The sequence below is a fragment of the Lepidochelys kempii genome, chromosome 12 (assembly GCF_965140265.1).
Source record: "Lepidochelys kempii isolate rLepKem1 chromosome 12, rLepKem1.hap2, whole genome shotgun sequence".
Classification (NCBI taxonomy): Eukaryota; Metazoa; Chordata; order Testudines; family Cheloniidae; genus Lepidochelys; species Lepidochelys kempii.
In genome coordinates, this window is record NC_133267.1 from 25586777 (window position 1) to 25611118 (window position 24342).

At 40.9% G+C, this 24342-nt stretch overlaps 1 protein-coding gene across 1 annotated transcript in view; it reads left to right on the plus strand.

The window, feature by feature from the left end:
* The first annotated feature begins 2934 nt into the window (after nucleotides 1-2934).
* The window catches only part of TERB1 (telomere repeat binding bouquet formation protein 1), a 39636-nt gene continuing 18228 nt past the window's right edge, over nucleotides 2935-24342 (plus strand). The window contains exons 1-11 of the mRNA XM_073308426.1: nucleotides 2935-3007; nucleotides 3883-3993; nucleotides 4261-4389; nucleotides 5518-5649; nucleotides 6316-6376; nucleotides 6467-6582; nucleotides 6736-6858; nucleotides 16592-16744; nucleotides 17512-17643; nucleotides 19368-19493; nucleotides 22295-22458. Of these exons, the coding sequence (XP_073164527.1) occupies nucleotides 2935-3007; nucleotides 3883-3993; nucleotides 4261-4389; nucleotides 5518-5649; nucleotides 6316-6376; nucleotides 6467-6582; nucleotides 6736-6858; nucleotides 16592-16744; nucleotides 17512-17643; nucleotides 19368-19493; nucleotides 22295-22458 (1320 nt within the window). The remainder of the gene's footprint in view (nucleotides 3008-3882; nucleotides 3994-4260; nucleotides 4390-5517; nucleotides 5650-6315; nucleotides 6377-6466; nucleotides 6583-6735; nucleotides 6859-16591; nucleotides 16745-17511; nucleotides 17644-19367; nucleotides 19494-22294; nucleotides 22459-24342) is intronic.

The window sequence follows — 24342 nt, forward strand, 5'->3', positions numbered from 1 at the left end:
ATTGGATAAAAACCCTTATAATTGCAGTAGTGTATTACCTTATAATGATACCTTTCCAAAGGGAATCTTTTTCATTCATTGATCACACTGATTTGCGTTTATGTCATATGGCATGCAGTTTAAAAATCAAATAACCAGAAGAGGAGGGAGGATGTTGTAAGGAAGTTGGCATGATGGACTTATACTGTGTGTATGCTTTTTGTGAACATTGCTGATCTGAACTGTTGAGAGAGTGCCTTTTCTTACAGTTTCAGGGTAAGAATAGGAATACAATTGAAAATGGAAAATATAGAAGTACAGAACACACAATGTGGTAAGATCTCTTGAATCACTTGTCATATCTGAATCTGTTTTTCATTATTTTACCAGACTCTGATGGTAGCTGGGCTACCATGGGGATGGGTGATTGTTGGATGAATTTGCTTGTGCCTTGTGTGACAGACCCAGAACAGTGAGGTACAGGAGTCTGGTAGAAGGCAAATATGCTGACCACTGGATGGATAGTTTTCTGTTCCCTGAGTGACCAGAGCAGGGGCTGTGCTAGAGCAATCAGGAACCTGCTAGAACCAATTAAGACAGACAAGCTAATTAAGACCAATTAAGAACATACTAGAATCAATTATGGCAGGCAGGCTAATCAGGACACCTGGTTTAAAAAGGACCTCCCATCAGTTAGTGGAGCACGTGGAAGGAGCAGGGAGTGAGGAGGACTGAGGAGTACAAGCGTGATCAGGCTTCAAGAGGAAGATCCTGTGGTGAGGACAAAGAAGGTGTTGGGGGGAGGCCATTGGGAAGTAGTCCAGGGAGTTGTAGCTGTCACGCAGCTGTTACAGGAGACGTAGATAGCTGCTATCCACGGCCCTGGGCTGGAACCCAGTATAGAGGGCGGTCCCGGGTTCCCCCCATTCCTCCAACTCCTGATTAGACACAGGAGGAGTTGACCTGGTCTGTGAGCAACACCAGAAGGGAAAGTCTAATTTGGAAAGGCATCTGGCCTGTCTCCGACCCACTACATGGGACAACAGAGACTGTGAAGATTGTTCTCCATTTTCCCCCATGCTGGCCAGTGATGAGGTTAGCTGAGTGTGCGGCAGGTTTGAGCCTGTAGCAGAAGTGGCCAAACTGATGGCTGCCGTGAATCTCTGAGGTGAGCAAATCTGCCAAAAATCGCAGGACCTACCAAGATAGAGGAGGAACTTTGTCACACTTGTTACTGTATTCATATATTTGGATTATATGTTGAGATGAAGATACTAGACAAAGCTAATAGCATAATTTCAGACACTAAATGCTCTCAATATGAGATTGTTTTTGATAATTATTGTTTCCACATTTATCTCTATTTTCATTTAATAATTTATATTCCTTTGAAATCACCAAAGCATTGTGAGTTTTAAGAGAAATTCAGTAGCTACTATTAACCGAAGTGGTAAAATAATTATTAATAAAATCACCTTGGTAGCACACTCTAGACCCTATGGGCCAGATTTTCAAGGGTATTTAGGCATCTAAAGATGCAGATATGTGCTTAGTGGAATTTTTGAAAGCACATAGGCATTTAACTCTTATGGGAGTTACATGTGTAGGCACATTTGAAAATCCCACTAGGCACCTATCTGCATCTTTAAGTACCTAAATCTGACCATATCTTCTCAACAGTTCATCTGTCCTTAGGATGTGGTCCAACTCCAGTGCTAGTTGGATTAGTCTCTTAATTATTGAGATTATGTCCTGGTTGGTGGTGAGTGTCCTAAATTCCAGTTGTCTTCAGCAAGAGTAAGGGCACACAGGATTGAGCCCTAAAAGAGAATTTGCTATACCAAACACCCAGCTTCTCCTCATTTGTCCTTGAAGTTTTTATTTATACAGTACATTGTCATGATCAAGATTTTAAACCCAGCATTTGATGTAATTTATAATTATCTAATGGGGAAAGTCCTCTAAATTCTGTTCTTTGGAAGTCCTACAGTGATGAGCATGTGGTGACAGGGACAGGCAGAGGATGCTGCTGGGGGTCCCTAGTCACAAACTTGCATGTAGGCAGAGTGACTGGTTTGATTAAAATGATGCTGAGATAAAGAAACTCCTGACATCCCTGTATGCTCTTCACGTGTTATGGATAAATGATAACTCATCTATTAAGAAGCTGTCTTATTCATGTACAAAGTGCAGTGTGCAAGCTAAGCTTCAGCACAGGAAAAATAGCTGATGGAAAATGAAAGCTGAGCAGCCTCAATCAGCGGCAGATCAAAAAACTTCAAATTTTTTTTGATTAGGTGAAGTCCATGTATGGCTTGCGATCTAATGGTACCATCCCTATCTGGAATGCAGATGAGTCAATGCTGCTGACTTACTGTGGACAAATTCTGAAAAGACAAGCTGAACACTTTTTAATAAGGTTCTGAACTTCCCATCTACCACATCAGCTGTTGATGGTCTTGAATAACTTCCAATTCATGACCAACTTGCAATTCCACTGAACATATCTGAAGTATGAAAAGCTGTCAAGCAAATATCAAATGACAAAGCAACAGGTCCAAATGGTTCCTGCAGAGATCTTCAAATGTGAGGGCCATGACTTGTCAGGAAGCTCACTGGCCTCTACTACCTGTTTTTGGAACAGAAAACTGTGCCACAGGAACTTAAAGATGCCAGTATTCACCTTTTATCAAAGCAAGGCATTGTTATAACCATCATGGGATCTAGTTCCTTGCCACTGCAAGAAAGATACTCACCTGAGTCATGCTAAACTGGCTGATTATCAACTTGCAGAGAAGATATTGCCTGAAATCCAATGTTGCATCTGTCCTGGGTGTGATACTTCAGACGGGATCTTTCTACTCTGGCAAATTCAGGAGAAATGTCATGAGCAGAATCAAGACCTATATATAGGTTTTGTTGATCTTACTAAGGCCTTTGGCTCTGTAAATTAAGATGGCCAGTGCACAGTTCTCTACAAGTTTTGATTGCTCTGATAAGTTTGTTGACATTATATTTTTTCATGCAGGTTTGTGTTCTTGACCAAGGCTGCTTCTCAACTCCTTATGTTGATACCAGTGGAGTAAAACAAGGCTGTTTTTTTTTTGCTCTGACATTATTTAGCATCACATTTGCAGCTGTTTTAATAGACACATTCAGCGACATTGGTTATAGCATTTATATACAGTACCATATTGATAAAGGTGTCTTTAATCTTCATCTCCTGCATTCAAATACAAAAGTTATGAAAACTGTTATTCATGAATTACAGTTCACTAATGGTTGTGTTTTATTGGCCCATAACCTCAGGGACATTCAGTTGCTCACTGACTGCTTTGCGCATGCAGCAAAATGTTTTGGCTTAACAATGAGCCTAAAGAAGACAGAAATCATGGTTCAGTCTCAACCAGGAAGTATTGCAACTACTTCAGTTGTATTCTTTGACAAATTTCCTACCTCAGCAGTGTTGTTTCACAAGATGCTGTGATTGACGACGACGACATTATGAAGTGCATTGGGACAGCCAGTAACGCCTTCAGAAAACTTCAACATCATCTCGGGAATGAACGAGATGTCAGACTGCAAACATTTTGACTGGGGCTTAACATTGTTACTGAAGGCAATAAGGTTAATATGAAAAGGGGATTGTTCCATTAACAAATAAAATAATCATCTAGTAACAAAAACTACCCAGACACATTTTTAGGCTATGCATAACATTTATTGCTAGGTGGGAAACAAAAAAGATTCAGCTTCAGATTGTTCTTTTTTTCTCTTCAAAATAGAAGATGGTGCCATATTTTTATGACAGTCTTAACATAAAAATTGTCAATTTTAAAAGATGCATTCAAAAGAAAACATATTTTGTGTAAAATTATTCTAAAACTGTTTTTTTCCTCACAGAGATGAAGACAGATCTGAATTTATTGCTTGAATGTCTTAAATACCAAATGGACAGCCCTGCCTCTCAAAAAGAGGCCTTGGTCACTATTTATTCAATCTGCCAACAGAACAGTAAGAAGTATTCTACCATGACATTTTGACTGGGTTATTTGTTATTTCCTATCGGATATTTGAATATGGTAATAGTAGAATTTTTTTCATAGTATATATTAAACATTGTCACTTTTTAAAATAATCTCTAGGAGACATAAGACTCTGTAGAGCTATAAAATCTTGGAAACGTTATGTATTTCATACTGCTCTGATTGTTTTTGGTTTCCCAAATTAGTATCTAACGTAAATTTCCCTTTTTATTCATTGTGTCTGCATATGCAACAGGTGAAGCAAGTGATTATTTCCGAGAGATTGGTGGTTTAATGTTTGTAAATGACCTTGCAAAGTCAAGTGTGCACTGCATAGTAAAGGAAGCAGCCTTATTTACATTAGCAGTTGTAATGGAGAGTAATGGTAAAGTATAATTTTATTTATTTTTCCATGTTCTATATCACTGCACTTTATTGTTCCTGAAAACTTAAGATTTCCTCCTCTGCCTGTATTTATCATATCAATCAATGGTTTAATGTCATTTTAGATATATTTGTTTATCAGGTTACAACAGATACCAGCCTGGGACCAGATTCTTGACTCTGCTGTTCCATACTTGCTCCATTCTGAAAGCTCAAAGGGGCCATACATAAAGCCAGCTTAAATGGCCATCTGAGAACTCTTCTGGTTTGGGGTGGAGTGGCTGGCGCTACATCACCAGCCTCACTTATAGGCTCTCATGTAGAGGGCATGGGTGGGCAAAAGCAGGGTGGTACACTTCTTCAGTCCCCCACTGGCATGATGGTCTGAGGTTGCTCAGTATCATGCCTGTGGCCAGGATGCCTCAGGACTGGCTCCAGGATCAGGAAGCAGCAAATAGCTCTTTTGCAGCCCTCTTCCCTCAGATGTGCCCAGCACATGTTGGTCACAACTGAGGATCTAGGCAAAGACCTGCAGGTTACATTATCAAGTTACATTGAAAGTTACTGGCAAGTGGATTTGAGAATTGACCCTGCAGAGTGAGTCTGGAAGCTACACTCTACCTAGTAACTGTTTAAACTATTGCTAGGTAAAATGAATTTCTAATGTGCTGTGTCTTGAAATAGATATCCCAGAACTTCTGAAGTAGTGCATGCCATGAGGAGGGAAATTAGAATGGGAGCTTTCAAGTAGACCCGATACTTTGTTCCATAAAATGACCCAATTATGGTTAGTGTATGTATCACCTTGTTGATTGGGAGAAAGGTTGCTGTCAATTACATCTATGGAAGGGTCAAAACACTTTTCAGCCTGGCTCTGATATGTTGTTTGGGGGAAGGGAGGAGAGGAAATTTGCCTTACAAATAGGTAATGGTATGAAATATTTACATTTTAATATCTGATTCAGTCCTGAAAATTGTTTTTCTCTTGATAGCCTTTCAGTATAGGTCAGTCTGTATATTTTAGACAGAATCTTTTTATGAGTCTGTAATTTGTAGACTTTATTGCCTAAATAAATAGAAGTTGGAAATGGCTTAATAGGAATTGATATAATTCATTTTCTGGTTTCAGTTTACTGTCAACAAACTTTGTGTACATCTGAATTGTTTGAAGACCTCATTTTCTTCTTAACTAATAAGAATTCTAGTGTGAATTTGAAACGAATGTCTGTTTATGTTATATTAGTACTTGTTTCAAATAACAGTAAGTATTTTGCATTCACTTGTAAAAATACCATTAAATTATTAATACTATGTAACTCATTTTAAAACACACTGGTGGTTGTCAGCCCATACTATTTATCATGACTTCAGGATTTCATTAATATTTTGTAAGATTAGTATATAATGATTAATTGTGACATGGATTACTTTTAGGTGATCTCAAAATCAATTACAAGTAGATCAAACATTAGAAGAGGTTTCTGGGTTTTTTTAAATGTTGAAAGTACTTTATCTTATTTGTGTAAGAAACATACGTGTAGTTTTTAACAATGTAATGCAAAATGCGAGTTTCTCATATTTTGTAGAGAAATTGAGACATAACATTTTATCATTATTAATTATTATTTGTGTTACAGTAGCACCCAGAGGGCCCCATACTTTTGGGCGCTGTACAAACATATGGTTTAAAACACAAAGTAACAATTAATTTAGAAGTTCTTGTAGTTTATAAAAATTGAAGAACATTGTTAGCACTTTTTGTTGCTATCAAGTTAAGGATGCAAGTACATAACACGTTGTTTATTTGTACATGGCATACTAAGGGAGCTGAAGTAAAACTGAACTATTTAAATGGCATTTAAAGAATTAATACTTTGTTTAAAATTATGTATTGTCTCTCCCAATACTGGCATATGGTCATTTATAGAGAGTGGGCAAACTCACATCAGAGAAACAGGCTGCATTGGTGTTCTGCTACAATTATTCAGGTAAATAAATAGTTTCTGTTAAGATATAAAGTAACAGACTACTTAGGTCCTAAGTCATCTTTGCCATTATGTTTGCCTTTTTCTTAACAGAACAACTCTTTCAATATCTGAGATGAATCTGTCAGATGAAAATATTAATCAGTATTATCAGCTGTGGTCTTCAGTCTGCAGTACTCTGTGTGCATGTGTTAATAATCCTCAAAATGGTAACTATTAGTAAATAATTGTATAACATTAAGATGATAGTAAACGTAAAAAGAACACTTAAAAAATGACATCTGACTTCCATTTTCGTAGTGTCTATAAACGTAACTATATATTACATTTTAGATTTTTGTTGTTGTTTTACATCTTTACAGAAGACAATCAAAACACTTGCTGTTCAGTTTTTCCACATGCAAAAGACTGGCTCCAAAGTTGCATAAAGCCTGAGATAGTTCGTCCTATTTGTTCATTTGTTGGACTTACAGTTGCTAATAATTGTAAGTACATGACATCCTGTCAACAATTAGATTTCATGGAACTATGTTTCATTGGAAACTATAATGAAATTTTAAATTTCTTCCTCTTTCCCTACCTCCCCAGATTCATTCACTGATCTTCTACCTTCTTTGCAGAAGGCAGGGATCAGCTGCCTCTGTGTCATTGTCCCTTCTCCTTCAAACCTCACAGAGGACACTTTCAGGTCCAGGGTCTGCAATGGGCGAAGAGGTAGGGTGAGCAAGGGGCAGGAGTAGGCATTTATATCATCCCCCTACTGGTCTCATAGGGATTTCTAGGAAAAAATAATGTAGGCTCTGGTAGATCAGCTCCAGTGGAGCCATTCTGCTGGAGTGGGGATGTAGAGTGCTGGGGGCCAGCTAGTCATGAATCATTTTGCTTAGAGGTATCCAGCTTGTGAGAGTGTGTGTGTATATATCTCTTATGAAACGTCTCTGGAATTTTCAGTAAGATGGTTACTGTCAGTAGTAATCTTAGAAATACGAATTGTAATTTAAAAACTTTGCATTGAAGAAATTATTGCTCTAGACTCTATTTAGTCATTTTCCTCAAAGAGTGCAGCATAGGTGTAAAAATGCTACCAGATCAGTGTAGCAGTATTTTACATCCACTTTTGTGCTGGATAAGTGACTAAACAAGGTGCAGGGCAACAAAGAATCGGGCTTTTTGTTTCCAAATATAGTACAGTTTAAACATAAATGAGAAATATTTCTCACCATATTGCTTTCCTGAGGTAAATGGATGCAGTGTTCTTTTAAAAGCACCTTTGCCTTGGGTGAGTCTTTCTGTAAGGATTCTGTCCTTTCTTTGTCTCTTGCCACCACTTGGTTATGCCATAAGAGAACGTGGCATCAGAACAAACATCATAGATACTTTTACAGTCCCCAGTCCATTATGATTTTTTTTCAGTGAATTTCCAAAATGCTTTTCTGTTGAGCTAATCAATTATTTTACTGTTAAATAGAAGTTAGGTAAGATAGGTAGAGAGTTTATTTTGAATCGTATAAGATGTATAAAAGCTGATGGTACGCTGGCTGTATCCACTAGCAGTTTTGTCACACCATCCTTCTCTATTTCAGTGCATTCCTTTAGTCTCTGTCCAGCAGACTGTAAGTGTCCTACTTTGGAACAGTCTTTCCTATCTGTATCTATTGTCTGTGTGGCCACATTTCCTTTCTTTGATACATTAGGCACTACATGGCCTGTCATAATATTCATTAATGTGTTGTGAGCTCCAGATATTTCCTTCTTTTTTTACCTACTCCCAGTGATTTATTAGTGTTGGGTTCTAATAAGGTAGTGGATACTATACTCCAAGACAAGGTGTAGACTCTAATGTTTGGTGTCACGATCAACAGACCTCAAGTTCTTGGTGTTTTGGCATCTTTGCTGCATAAAAAAAATTACCAGGGGAACTGGGACTTTTTCTAGGTCTTTATTTAAAGCCCATTTTTTTTCCTTTCAGGTGTTTTTTGTCCATAGTTTATAAGCATATTTATCTAGTGACTTGTAACTTTCTCAGAGAAAGAGGAAAAGCAACCAACGAACTTCTGGGCAGCCAGAGACATCTTCCTTGTTCCTTTAAGGTGGACATAAAGAAAATACTTGAAAAAGATTTTTAAAATTGTATTGTAATTAACACAATAATTATATTAATTATACTCAGCTGATTTAAAATTTTCCCCCAATTTCAAATTAATTCAGTTTACTTCACTTTTTATTCTAAAAATATTGGCTAGTGTTTCTGTGTTTAATTAAAGAATTGAAAAGTTTCATCCCAGAAGTGGCTGCATTTCCATAGTGGACAAATTAATATTTATTCCATGTGGGGAAAAAAAAAAACCTGACAACATCATAGCAGTTTTGTGAAGCCTTAAATGCTGTTTGTAAAGTGCTGTGTAAATGCAAAGTATTATTAAGCCCAGTCAGAACAGAGGTGATGATAGAATTTGGGAATTTTGGACTTCCAGCCTGATGATCGTTCCTCAGAGGGCACTGTCTCTTTTTGAGAAATTCTGGTGCAGGATCCAATAGTATTTGTAATGTTTGGTAGATTTTTAAAGACTTTTGAGTTTAGTTTAAGCATAGTGCATCTCTATGTTCTCATTATTTTAATTTACTTTAGAGGGAGCATAAAAACAATTACATTACTGTACATGCTGGAACAATGGAACCTAACAAAATGCTTCTATACATACATAAAATCCTTTCAACAGCCATAAGTTCAAAAATACTGAGCCAACTTCCTTCAAACTGAGCTTGCTACTTACATTTTAATAATGTCTACAAAATAATCCAAGTTTGAACAAGTACCTGAGGTATCCATGCACAGAATTTCTGATCAGAACACATGGGAGAAATGTGTGTGGCTTTTTTGTTTTTAAACACATTGCTGGGATTCCCAGAGAGTCTCTTCCATTCCATTCTCAAAAACTCAGTTCAACTCTGGAATTTGTCACTTTAATTTAATACAGCAACACTATGCCTAACATGCCCAGGCTCAAATGCAGGCACGCTCTCTCTCTCAGCATTATGTGCTTCATGATTGACTTGGTTACTTTTCAGGAACCAATCCCTGTACAGCATGCTCTGTGAATGTGTTGTTCATGTATAAACTGATACCTACATTCCAGGTTTATCTGGTCCATTGTCTCTAGTACAAGGGTGTTCTAGCTTATCTTAGCTAGACTGACTGGAGACTAATGCTTGTTACACCCTTATATACAACTTAATCTTCCATTCACCTTCCCAATCTTTGCCCGTGTCATAAATATAAAGGGAAGGGTAAACCCCTTTAAAATCTCTCCTGGCCAGGGAAAAGCTCCTCTCACCTGTAAAGGGTTAAGAAGCTAAAGGTAACCTCACTGGCACCTGACCAAAATGACCAAGGAGGAGACAAGATACTTTCAAAAGCTGGGAGGAGGGAGAGAAACAAAGGGTCTGTGTGTCTGTCTATATGTTGTTTCTGCCGGGGATAGACCAGGAATGGAGTCTTAGAACTTTTAGTAAGTAATCTAGCTAGGTATGTGTTAGATTATGAATTCTTTAAATGGCTGAGAAAAGAACTGTGCTGAATAGAATAACTATTTCTGTCTGTGTATCTTTTTTGTAACTTAAGGTTTTGCCTAGAGGGGTTCTCTATGTTTTAAATCTAATTACCCTGTAAGGTATCTACCATCCTGATTTTACAGGGGGAATTTCTTTATTTCTATTTACTTCTATTTCTATTAAAAGTCTTCTTGTAAGAAAACTGAATGCTTTTTCATTGTTCTCAGATCCAAGGGTTTGGGTCTGTGGTCACCTATGCAAATTGGTGAGGCTTTTTATCCAACATTTCCCTAGAAAGGGGGGTGCAAGTGTTGGGAGGATTGGGTCTGTAGTCACCTAGGCAAATTGGTGAGGCTTTTTACCAAACCTTGTCCAGAAAGTGGGGTGCAAGGTTTTGGGGGGAAAGACGTTTCCAAACAGCTCTTCCCCAGTAACCAGTATCTGTTTGGTGGTGGTAGTGGCCAATCCAAGGACAAAGGGTGGAATATTTTGTACCTTGGGGAAGTTTTTACCTAAGCTGATAAAGATAAGCTTAGGAGGTTTTTCAGGCCGGTCCCCACATCTGTACCCTAGAGTTCAGAGTGGGGGAGGAACCTTGACACCCCGGGAGACATGAGGTCTTATTTATGTCAAGTTACTCATGTCAAGTTAGGCCTACACACATGCAAAAACAGAAAGCTGACTGAAGAAATTTTGCTAAAACTTTCCAAAAGAAATTTGTCTTTTGACTGAGACCAAACAGGAAAAACTTCATCTCAAAAAGAATGAGTTCTTCTCTGAGTGCTGGTTCCTATGGGTACTCATTGTGACTGTGCATGAACTCCATATGCCTGAGCCTGGAAGATTCTTCACTAGCAGCATCCATTGATCTGCGCCTGTGCCCTGCCCTTCCTCGTGCCATGCTCCGAGAGAATAAGGGGCAGCACAGACTGACCATCTCTTTATTTCCTTTCTGCCACTCATTGTCCGAGACGGAACTCCGGCAATGTCTACTGCTTTACAGTATTCCTGCCTATTTTTTCCAGGTTTTTTCTACCTAGTTCCTATTAATTAACTAGTTAATTTTAAAGTATACTTAGTGTTTGGGGTTAGAGTTTTCTCCCCTTCTCCCTTCACCTTCCCTGTCTGGGGCATCTATTATGCCCAAAATTCCTGGTTTTAAGTCCTGTGTGGCCTGTCCCCTTGTCTTCCCAGCTGATGACTCACATACACCCCCCTTCCCCGCCTCTATTGCTTTGCAGAGTCACATATTCTAAGTGTGAGATTTGTTGTTGTTTCCCAGCTCGTGCATGACAATCTCATGAATTTCGACTTGGGAGACATCTAAATGGAGCTCTCCATGAGGCCACAGCCTAATACAGGGAAATCTGACCTCTCTGTATATCGGCAAGATCCACTTTCTTTTGCCCTTCCAAACCTGGTGCTTCACTGTTCTGGCTCATCAGATCCTAGCGCTAAAGACTCTGATAGGCATGGATGTAATGAAGATAAAACACTTCTGTGGAAAGTAGGAGAGGTCCCCATCTAAGCCCTCTAAGAAGAGCTTAGTCTCTCCTTCCTCTGCTAAATCAGGCACTATGTGTGGGTCTGGAGCTTCTAGACAAGACGATAGCCTGGCACTGTCGACACTGAAATCTAGGGTTGTACAAAAACAGTTACCTGCGTAAGAGGCAGGCCCCACTCCCAGTGAAAGAAAGGAGACAGCAGTCACCAACAGTAGCATTGGCTCAGCACTTTAAGAGGAAAAGGGATTTACCGGTACCATCACTTACTGCCTGCACCATTAGATCCGCCTGTGCTCAGAAATTCGTCTTGCTCTCCAGCTGGTCTAGGCTATACTGTTCTTGAGCACCTAGTGGTCTACACCAACCCAGAATCACCACTACTTTCTGATCCAGTGATCTCCTATACTGACAGTATGTTACTCATTGGTTCCTTCCACCAGCCATGGAATTGGCTACCAGTGTCAACAACACATTGTTCCTTGGTCCCATCTACTAGCTGTTCTGGAATCACAAGACATGTGGTAAGGGGTCCAGAGCTTTACTGGCTTCCACTCACCCTTGTAAGACATACTATTGCACCAGGGGTACCCTTGCTAGCGGGTTCCACTTTCATATCCTTACAGCCATATCCACCTCCATTCCAATACACAACCCTACGCTCTTTTAGGAGCTTGGGACTCTTATTTTAGACCTCCCATCTCCAGGAAATCAGAGCAGGAGTGTGTTCAGACATCTAGAGAAGAGCCTTAGTCCCCTCAGGAGCTCTATGAGGAGAAAGAACCACCTGCTTAGCCAGTACATCCCTATCCATCTGCAACACTTTCTTCACCTTCACTGCCAAATAATTATAAACAATTTCAGGAATTTCCTGAAGAATATTGCAGAAGCTTTACAGACACCCTCCAGACTTCAGGCCCTGACAGGGTGGCACTTCCTATCAATGAGGCCATTCTGGAACTAGCCAAGGATGTTTGGCACACTCCAGCCACCTGTGCCTCAACTCTAAAAAGAGCAGATAAAAGATGCTGTGTTCCACCTAAAGGAGTGGAATTTTTGTTTTCCCACCTTATCCCTAATTCATTAATAGTACAGCCTGTTACCAGGCACAACAGGCTGCACCAGCCTTGGTCTACTCCCTCCAATAAGAATGCTAAAGCTGGACCTTCTTGGGAGAAATTTTTCTTCTGATAGCCTACAATTCTAGATAGCGAATTATCAGACTCTGATTTTGAAATATGACTTTATTGATTACAATAAGCTCTCTCGGCTCTCTAACAAGTTTCCTCAGGAGCTCAGACCTCAGTTCCAAGCTATCTTGGATGAAGGGAAGCTCATAGCATGGTTGTCCCTTCAAGCATTGCTGGGAGCAGCTGACACTTCCTTTTGTTCTATGACTACTTTGGTAGTTAAGAGCCAGGCTTCCTGGTTTCATTCCTCGGGGTTTCCTAAGAAAGTCCAAGCAGAAGACCTCCTTTCAACAGTACTGTCTTAGAGCCCATGCCTCAACACAAGGGGAAGAGTTTGTATTCTGGGTGCTTCCTCATTCCCAACAACAAGATCTTAGACAAATTAATGTCTTCATACCCCATTTGACGTTCAGGATGACAACTCTGGCCTCTGTAATCCCCTTGTGACGCTTCGGGGTTCAACCCAGGCCAGTAAGAGGTTATGTCACCACCTGCCCTGCAACTCTGGGTGCCTTATGTGCTGTGTTGCTGTGGTTTGCAGTCCTGACACCAACAGCCAACATACAAATATGCAAGTCACACCCTGCTTTCCACCAGCCAGGATGACCCTTCCAGTCCTGAATTTCCCACAAACCATCTGCCCAGTAGTGTCCAGTCCTCTCGCTGAACAATTACAAAAGTTAGGAAGTTTGCTGCTCCCTTAAAGAGATGGTACCAAGCAGTTTATTACCTTAACTGGGGTTAACAAATGCTCTGTTTTAATCAAAGCACTGAATTGGTTTACTGCAAAGTAAAACAAGCTTATTAAACAAAAAGTCATAGGTTTAAGTGATACCAAGTATAAGGAATAAAGATAGAAAGAGTTACAAGTAAACAAAAGTAAAAAAATACACATCCAAGACTAAAACCTGATTTAACAAACTAGTCTGTTGTTCAAAGAAGTGTTTCTCACCAAGTCTCTTTTCCAGATGACTGACCAGACTCTGTGGCCAGGATCTTTCACAGAGCTCAAAGTTCTCACTTCCTTTGTCTCCACAGGTGAAGGATAACTTAGGGATTCTCTCCGCTTCTTTTTACAGCCTAGTAAACCTTTGAAAAGTAAGCCCACATGAAGTTCATGAAGTTCCTTTCTCCTGATGGGTATAGACACTATACTATCTGGTGTAGACACCATGCTGGTTCCTCCCCTGCTGTGATTTTTACAATGCACATGATCTCTTCCTGCAACGTCTGATACAAAGCAAGAGCTCATTGAATTTGCCCAGACCTGGTTTGAGGTGTTGGCCTCCTTTCTTTTTCTGAAGAAAACCTGTTTGTTTAACTCCACCGACATATCTGGTTTAAACATATACTGGAAATATGTGATTAAAATATCTGTAAAGATCTTTCTGGGTTTACTGTACATACATCACAGAAGAATATTAATGATTGGTATGTTGTTAGTTTTCCACTGATATATTACATGCCACCTTCTGGGTTCATATGACAACAGTGCCACCTGGCATTGGAGTTCTCTTAAGGACACATCCCTCCATCAGAGAAGGTTAAAGGTCTGGAGAAACAAGTATCGACCCTGCGTTGCATAAGAGAAACTGAAGATTCCCTGGACAGACGTCAGGATATGCTTCTACGGACACAATGTTCTGAAGATTCAGAGCAGGCTGCGCAGCGGGGACAGGAGGACGGTGAAGAAATCTGGCAGCATGTGACCTCCAGAAGAAGAAAGGGGAGCGTCCACGTACCAGCAACGCAGATACAGGTAAGCAACCGTTTTCATGTTCTCTCCACAGATACTAATGCGGAGAGTGGACTAGGTGATACATCTGAGGGAAGGGAACAGAAGGAGACTCCGCCGATTGGAAGGCATGAGATACACTGTCCTAGGGATGGGGGTTCCATGACCACCGCTCCCAAGAGAAGGAGGCGGGTGGTGGTGGTCAGGGACTCTCTCCTCAGGGGGACTGAGTCATCTATCTGCTGCCCCAACTGGGAAAACCGAGAAGTCTGCTGCTTGCCAGGAGCTAGGATTCACGATGTGATGGAGAGACTGCCAAGACTCATCAAGCCCTCAGATCGCTACCCCTTCCTGCTTCTCCATATGGGCACCAATGATACTGGCAAGAATGACCTTGAGCGGATCACTGCAGACTACGTGGCTCTGGGAAGAAGGATAAAGGAGTTTGAGGTGCAAGTGGTGTTCTCATATCTGACTGCGTTATGAACAAAGGGAAACCCCTCCTTCTCAGGATGTTAGGGCCCACTCTACTGGAGCACACGCTATCTCTGTAAATTCTCTCCAAAATATATCTCTCGTAGAAATCTGTAGAAATGGTAAACTGGAGCTCATTGCACACCTTTACCATCCACTATGCCTTGGTCCAGGCTTTTTCAGCTGCTGCATCCTTTGTCACAACAGTTCTTCAATCAGTAGGACAGCATGGGTCCCTCGCACTCTCTATCTCCTCAATGATTTCTGGTTGTGAATGACTCACAGCGAATACCCATAGGAACCAACACTCGAAGAAGAAAGAAAGGTTACTTATGTAACTGGAGTTCTTCAAGATGTGTGGCACCTATGGGTATTCATAACCAACCTCCCTTCCCCTCTGCTCAGATCCTCATATGATTCAAAGAAGAGTAGGAACTGGAGATGTGGTCAGTCTACACTGCTCCTTATGTTTTCAGTTTACATCATGGGGAAGTACAGGGCGCAGGTGCAGACTAACAGACACTGCTAGTGAAGAGTCTCCCAGTCTCAGGCAAATGGATGCACCTACAGTGAATGCCCACAGGGACCACACATTTTGAAGAACTCAAGTTATTATAAAGGTAAATAAACTTCCTTTTATGAAAGTTAAGAAGAACTGAGATAGCGAGTTTGGAATGGAAGCTGCATGTCAACTCTGACCATAATAGTTGCTACTGTTCCCAGAATAAGGCCATGTCTACTCTCTACATGGGCTGTGTAGTGACATGGCTATGTCACCATAACACTGGAGGTTTTCCATCGCTGTAGGAACTTCACTTTCCTGAGCAACAGTAGCTAGGTTGACAGAAGCCACCTTCCATTGACCTCACTGTTTCTACACCAAGGTTAGGTTGGTATAGCTATGGCGCTCAGGGGTATGGATTTTTCACACCCCTGAGCACTGTAGCTATGTCAGTCTAAGTTTAGATGTAGACCAGGCCTGAGTAATCTATGTCCTCAGCCTGCAGGCAGATTGCTTGGCTGAAAATGCCGTCTTCAGGCTGGAAAATTGGTTGCTGCCTCTCTACTCCCCTTTTGAGGAAATTCTGGATCAGTGGGTCTACGTAAATGCAAGTCCAAAATGCCCTCTCTATTGCCTACCCTAATAGCCCTTTCTGTGCTTGCCTGTTTAGGAGTAGTGAGCAGCCCCTTCCACAATCCCCTGAATACCAGTGGTGCAACTTGTCCATCAGCATCCCTTTCATCATTGCAAAACAACATACAGTTTAAGTGACTTAGAGGGCTTTGTGTGGTTCCTTTGCACATGGTGACATTTACTTTAAGGGCTAGATTCTGATACCTTTACTCATGTCAAGTAGTACCTTACTCCACAAATAGTCCCATTAGCTTCAAGTTAGTAAAATCTGTAAAATTCTTTGGGAGTCATTTTGATTAAAGGCATTTTCCAAATGTTCATCGTTATTACAACACAGAAAATAATGGCTATAATTAAATGAAATCAAGCAGAACACAAGTACATTGTTTACATGTGTATATTATGTTTGTATATTTTCTATAATTCTTATGAAAAATACATTTCTAAATTTGCCATCTCTCCTATATTTCCAATTTTGATTATGTTGTATTGACGGAATTGGAATTGCATTAGATGGCAGGAAAATTAGTGTACACACACAACAAATCATTACCATGTTGCTTTATTAGTATTGTTATAGTTAAGAGATATAAATGTTGTAATTCAGTATTTATTCTTTTTTTCCTTAAGCACGCGTACAAGAATACTTTGTTTCTGTTGGTGGATTAGACATATTAGCTGAAGTACTTATCAAGCTGGTCCGGGATTCATCTAGAAGTTACTCAAGCGCAAAACTTGCAGTAGTGGTAACAAAAACTCTAGATGCTTGCATTGCTGATAACTGTGAGTGAATGGACCCCAAACATTTTTATATATATGGTATTTCTAGAAATAAACTAGTAGGGCTAGATTTTAGAAGAAAAGTATGTAGATGGACATGAAATGACAAGTAAGTGTACATATATTGCACATGTGCAAAATACAGTTTTACGTGTCAGAATTCCCTAAACACTCACCAACTGAAATTAGAAGGAGTGAAGAAAATGCACGTGCACCTGTTGGGATATGCAGAGACATGAGGGTGTGACTAACAGCTTGATTTTTAGCACATAGATACACAAACAAATGTAGGTGCCCCTAAGCCTGTGGAGAAGCTTGACGACTTTAGAGGAAGTGTCTCCAGTTGTTCTATGGGGAGGAACTTATGGCTGATAAACCTAAGAGTTAGATCTTCATGTCCTCTCCAACTGCAGTGAGTTTTCTATGTGCTAAATCTGGTAAAGGATTTGGGGAACCTTTCCAGGGATCTGCACCCCAGTGTACTGCAGAGCCCTGATTTATCAGGGCTTCTTCCGCACCAGGATTTGGGGGATGGGACAGTGTTGGGGCTGAGAAAGAGCATTTACAGGACTGGACCACTGAAAGCAGAGGATACTGACTTCAAATGTTGGAGAGAGGGAGTGAAAGCAGGGGGAAAATGGGGGCAATCTCAAGGCTTCTTTGGGGATATGGAGGACACCCTGAAAAGGAAAATGTATTTTTGTTGCATTGTGTTGGGTACTTACTGTTACAGTTTAATTAGTCTCTTTTAAATTATTTTATACTCATAGCTGCCGTTGGTGATGTCCTGGTAAAGTATCACATTGTGTCTAAGCTCCTGAGGTTGCTGACTTATGATACTCTGGATTCAGGAGAAAAAATGAGTATTATTCTTACACTTGGGCATTGCACAGAAGGTTGTGGTAAGATTCTGATTTCTTTTATGAATTTTGATTTGTGGCTTTAGCCACTTCAATGCCACACTCCTCAGCAGTTTTCATTAAAATACTATGCTTCAAAGCAAAGTTCTTCCACATAATTTAATTCAATGTTAAAACTCAAAGAAAATGTTTAGTTTTCTGTAGTGTTCTGTCTTTGGTTTTGAAGAACTGTTATCTCCATACAACTTACAGTATCTTCAGGATTAAAAGAAAGTAGAGTCTCATGAGGAGCCCTCAAAGGACCAAATCCTGTTCACCTCATTCACATAAGGTGAAATTCACTTTGTCCAGAGGGCCAGAACAAGACATCTGCATTACATAAGTTCCACTTTAAGCCCTATTTTAATTGCTCCTGTAGTACTTGGTGCATAGGTGTTGTGCTGACCCTTTGCACAGGGATAAATTTCACCTATAAAAAAAAATTACTGAATTTAATAGCATTGTTTTGGAAGTAAGAACAGAATTTTGTCTGAAATGCTTTTGCCTGACATCTTAGTGTCAGTTTGTTGTCCAAAGTAAAGTTGCTCAACTCAGACTGTCAGTTGGTTCCCTGTGGCAATGAAAGCAAACTGCATGGATAGTTGCTAGATACTGACCATTGTTTGTTTATATTGTTCGCTTTTCTCTCAAGAGCACTCTGGAATCTGTCAAACAGAATATCTTGTAAAGCCCTAATCCTGCTTCCTTTGAAGTAAGTGGTAATTTGACAGTTTCGACAGGAGATGGATTGGGCTGTAAAGGAACTAATTGAATCAAAGGCGGGCTTTGCTCCTTGGAAAATATATTGCAAATATAAATTTGATGATCTTGTAGAATATAAGAGAATTTTTATTTTAATATGTTATTGTTTGAAGAGTTAAGGATTTTTTTGAAAGAAAATAAAAGATCCAATATAATTAGAGAGTTTAAGATCCTGTCTGAACTATAAAAATGTTTTTGCAAATGTTAGCATAGTTTTAGAAAACACAATTTTAGACAATTACAAGAATTATGCATGTGGTGACTGTTCTTTTCTTGCCTAGGGAAGAACTGATTATATAGGCTCGGTTTACAATGCAGATTTTTGTACTAATGTACCTAAATTTCAAACTGGAGTAAGCCAGACAATTGTAAATCATAGTTTACACTATGCATATGTACGTGAGAGGTTTGTTTGTTTTTTGCACTAAGGTAACTGCACTAGTGCAAACCAACAAAATAACCAACAATCCTAATGAAAAATAAGGCCCTAGTCAACAACTGAAATTCACTTGGGTCCCATTTAATAAATATACAGGTTTTTTACTAACTTAAACTCTAGTTTTATTTTAAATGCAGACTTTTAATTATGGATAGTTATGTATTTTTCACTTGAATTTGCAATATTTACTTTTTAGCTGACTCAATCCGTATTGGATTTGCTTATACTACTACTGAAATTTTAGAAGTGACTGTTTCATATAGTAAGTTAGAAGTTATGAATCGTCCCTAATTGCTTCCTAAACTGGACAAAAAATAAATAAAACAATTTACATAAAGTAGTCCATGCATTATACGGAAATTACCCAGATATGATTTAATGAATTTGGCTCATGATAAAAAGAAACATTTTGCTGAATTTTACTTAGAGTTCTTTATACTGTCTTCTAAAGATAATGTAAGAAAACTGGTAACCACGGTACAAGTTAGAAACTGATTTATTTTCCTTTAATGCTAATCTTCTTTAGAAGAAAATCAGTATGATCTGCTTCAGAACAATGGCCTTCCACTTATGATTCAGTTATTAACAGAGTCTCAGGATGAAGAAGTAAACAAAGCTGCTACTTTTGTGCTGCAAAATTGCAAGCAAATCAGTAAGCTTATAGTTGTTTTAAAAAAAAATGAAATGCATTGTTCTCAGTATTTAAGATTTGTAACCTTCAAAATAATTGTAACCCTAGCAGGTTGGTGATGGAGTGCACTTCACTAACCCTTGTTTTCCTTGGGAATAGTTGTATATTTACAACCCTAGAATGGCTATAACATTTAGGGGGTGAAAGTAAAGTTGCAGAGTTTCAGGTGAATGCATAATCTGTGAACAAAAGGCTGATTCCTTTTAAATTATAGGGTTGCCAACTTTCTAATTGCACAAAACCGAACACCCTTGCCCCCCTGCCTCGCCCCTTCTCTGAAGTCCTGCCCCTGCTCAGTCCATCTCCCCTCCTTCCATCGCTTGCTCTCCCCCACCTTCACTCACTTGCTCCTTTTCACTGGGCTGGAGCAGGGGGTTGAAGTGCAGAGAGGGTGAGGGCTCTAGCTAGGGGTGAGGGCTCGGGGTGAGGCGAGAAATGAGGGGTTCAGGGTGTGGGAGGGGGTTCTGGGCTGGGGTATGGGGTTGGGGTGCAGGAGGGGTTGAGGGCTCTGGCTGGCGGTGCAGGCTCCAGGATGGGGCCAGAAATGAGGGGTTCAGGGTGTGAGAGGGGCTCTGGGTTGGGGCAGGGGTGAGTATTCTGGCTGGGAGGTGTGGGCTCTAGGGTGGGGCCAGGGATGAAGGGTTTGGGATGCAGGAGGGGGCTCCAAGCTGAGGCAGGGGATTGGGCTGTGGGAGGAGGTATGGGCTGTGGGTGTGGGCTCTGAGGTAAGGCCAGAAATGAGGGGTTCAGGGTGTGGGAGGGGGTTCTGGGTTGGGACAGGAAGTTGGGGTGCAAGAGAGGGCTCCAGCTAGGGTTGCAGGCTCTGGGGTGGGGCCAGAGATGAGTGGTTTGGGGTGCAGGAGGGGGCTTAGGGCTGGGGCTGAGGCGTTTGGAGGGTGGGGGTGAGGGCTGGGGTAGGGTGTTGGGGTGAGGGCTCTGGAAGGGAGTTTGGGTACGGGAGGGGGGGGTCAGGACTGGAGTGTAGGTTCCAGAGGGAGTTTGGGTGTAAGAGGGGGGCTCAGGGCTGGGGCAGGGGTGCAGGCTCTGGGAGGGAGTTTGGGTGTTGGAGAGGACTCCAGGCAGGGGAAGGGGGTTGGGATGTGGGAGGGAGCTCAGGGTGCAGGCTCCAGGAGGGAGTTTGGGTGCAGGAGGGGGTTCAGGACTGGGGGTTGGAGTGTGGGGTGTGGGCTCCAGGAGGGAGTTGGGGTGCAAGAGGGCTGGGGCAGGGGGTTGGGTTGGGGTGTGGGCACCTCTGGGCGGCGCTTACATCAGGCAGCTCCTGGGAAGCAGCGACATGTTCTCCGGTTCCTAGGCAGAGGCGCAGCTGCCTCTGCCCGCAGGTACCGCCCTCGCAGTTCCCATTGATCACAGTTTCCATCCCATGGAAGCTGCGGAGCTGGCTTTCAGGGCAGGGGCAGCACGCAGAGCCCTCATGGCTGCCCCTGCGCCTAGGAGCCGGAGGGACATACCAGACACTTCCCAAGAGCCGTGCGGAGCTGCATAGGGAGCCAGCCAGCCAGCCCCACGCCAATCGGACTTAATGGACTGGTCAGCACTGCTAAGTAAAGCCACCAGAATCCCTTTTCGACCAGGTGTTCCGGTCGAAAACCAGACACCTGGCAACCGTCTTAAATTAGCTCTAAACCTGTGATATTGTCTTTAGAAACAGAATTGGTTTTTAGCAGTAAGTGGAGTCCTTTATAGGTCGATTAATTTGTAGACAACTCCACCAACCGTTTAGGTGCTGATTCTTTCTACTGCTTATATGAGGTAAAAATAATAGAATTGACAGTTATGGCAAGATATTATACTCTTTTCAATGTGTTCTGTGGCTGAGTTTTGTTTGTTTGTTGTTTTTATAAATGAGATATGGTCAAGCGTTTTTTCAGTGCCATGATCCAAATGCAACAGGTTCATTAGAAAACTCTATTTTATCTTTCATTTACTTATAAAAATATATTTGTCACATTCAGTTCTAACACATAAACCAGTTTTTATAAGTCCAGTATCTATGTGCAACTCTATGCCTTTCTGTGCACACAGTTATTGTGATTATGTGTGCAATTTGGGTAATAGTTGGTACTTAACTGCATAACTATCTATCCAGACTACTGCAGTACTGCATATTCATATACGGGTGCATAGTTGTGACCACATTTTTGCTTGTAGGACTTGGGACACTTACAAACAAACTAACAAAAAAACCCTTGACTTATAGTGTATTTCCTACTGAATTTCCATTTTTTGGTGGACAGTGATAGAATATTACAATCAAACCTTAACGTATGGCCTGATCTTGATAAGAACTGGGAGGCTACAGCTGTCATTGAACTTCAGATCAGGTCAATGGTAAAGTTGTTTTTCAAGGAACAACTTCTACAGAAGCAAGCTTTACTATAACTGCAACTCAGTATGGCCCCAATTCAGCAAAGTACAGAAGCACATGCCTACTTTCAAGCACATGAGCAGTTCCAATGGCTTCAGTGAGACTACTTACATGTTTAAATATCTTGATGAACTGGGACCAATAGCTTTCAAAATGCAAACTGCAATTATATACATTGAAGCTATATGAAACATTCATTCTACTTCATTATACCCAAATTTACTACAAACAGGTTGTAATATATATTGTAACTGAAGAGTGGATTTGGGATTTTTATTTTTTAAATGTTTAAGCTATTAAAAATATAAAAATGAAATGTTTTTCAGTATACTATTCAGAAAGACCACATTTTTATTTTATTTTCTGCTTTACAAAGCTGAGAAATTGTCTCTGAAAATAAATGAATATTCATTAAATCTGAATGATGCAGAACAGTTGAAAATGGATCTACAGATTAAAGAGAGGAATCTAGAGGACTATTGGAAGAAAGTAAAAGAAATTTTACACAGAATAGAACTTCTTGAAAAAGAGCATGATGAGGTTGGCATGTTTATTCAGAATATGGTAAACCTAAGCAAATCTCTCAAAAGAAAGCTTTTTCCTCAAGAGTTTAGGGAGAAGTAGGAGGAAAGAGATTAGATAATCTCAGTGAACTATAAAAGTGGGAAAGAATTGGACATCTGCAACTCTTCATTTTGGCATTACTGTATATTATAATAAGATAGAGATGAGGGGAGGCACTCAGAGAACGGAATGAATACAAGGTTGAGATCTTAGTTTTAGTGCATTGCAAGAAACCGTACAAAATATATTATATTGTAGAAAATCCAGTTCTGTAGTACTTAGTATGCAGTTAATCCAGGTTGAACAGTGAGGCGGAAAAAGAATACCCACATTTTTGTAAGTGTCTGTAACCGGCTGTGTTCACCACCGCAGTGCCTCCTGCTGGTCACTCCCGGAATTAGCTGTGTCCTAGCCGCAGAGGGTGCTCCGCAGGTGGTGTCCCGTCCATTGCCTGCTCGGCTGTGCTGTCTGGGACCTGCGTTGCTCCCTGGCTTGTGACATCCTCTTCTGGACGCAGCTCTCCGGCTGTGCTCCTGCTCTTCCAGGGCGGGTATCAGCAGTCCTCAGTCTGCACCTGCTTTCGTGGCCACCTGCTGCCCCAAAGTCTAGTCACTTGCCTCAGGTACAAGACACAGTCCATTGGCCATGCTCCTCCATAGTAAGGTGCGCTGTAGGAGGGGAGGGGAAAACCCAGGCCTGCCCACTACTCTGGGTCCCAATCCAGGGACCCTCTAGTGGCAGTCTCCCACTGCCCTCCTTCAATCCCCTCTTCTCCCTGTGTACCCTGGGTCACTTCCCCTTGGCCCATGCACCTTCTTGGCTCTTTTTGTCAGGGGCCACCGTCTGGCAGGTGACAGGCCAGAGCGCTCTCTCTGCTCCCCTGGGCCTGCCCAGCACTGCTCTAGCCTAGGTGCTCTGTCTGCAGGGAGCAAGTCCTTCTCCCTTGCTTGTCAAGAAGAGACTGCTGTCTCCTCTGCTTTGCAGCCTTTATATAGAGCCTAGTCTGGCCCTGATTGGCTGCCTTTCTGCCCTTTTCTGGTTGGCCAGGTTCTGCACAGGCTCTTACTAGCCTGCATTAGCCCCTCCTCTGCCAAAGTGGGGCAACTGCCCCACTATACTGTGCATATGTATTTTGAACCTACCATTTCCACATTTGTGTGTGAAATGCCTGTGCAGTCATAATAACTTCATGCACAAATGTGTACTCCAAATATCTAGCTCTAAAATGTAAACTCTTAAGCCTTCTTATGCTAGGACTCTGTTTATATCTTGTTTGAATTGATAGACCCAGGTAACTTTCATGGTTTATTGAAAAGTAATAGTCTATATGTATTTCAAATTAATTAAAATGTTTCTTATGTTTAAAGGATATATGCAGCAACTTTCGAACTGTGGAAACAGTACATAGCCATCAAAAGCAGTATCCAGCTAAAGAAAGCTATATACTATCTGTAACATAAGGGAACAAATCAGATAAAAAAGCCTTGTAATCAACCCTGTGATAGAAATGGAGATGGCATAATTTGGGTTTGTTAAGTGACAAAGCTAGAAAGTAGTTGTGTGAAATGACCTAGAATCATACAAGAAAAGCTATAAGCATATTGGTCTGAGTGTAACAGAAAAAGATGATGAAATATTCAGATAGAGCTCAGTATGTATAAAGATTATTCAGTGTTATATAGTACTGTATCTGTCTTGTTCAGCATGCAGTTCAGTCTTTCCTTGCTGGTTTCCTATGTCTGCCATTACTATCTGGTCCCTTTAAGTAGTCAGTAGCCAGGTGCTCAGTGACTTAATTTACATGAGTCTCAGGCCTCTAGAACTGCTCTGTAATGTGACCCAGTTTATTGCTTTCAGATC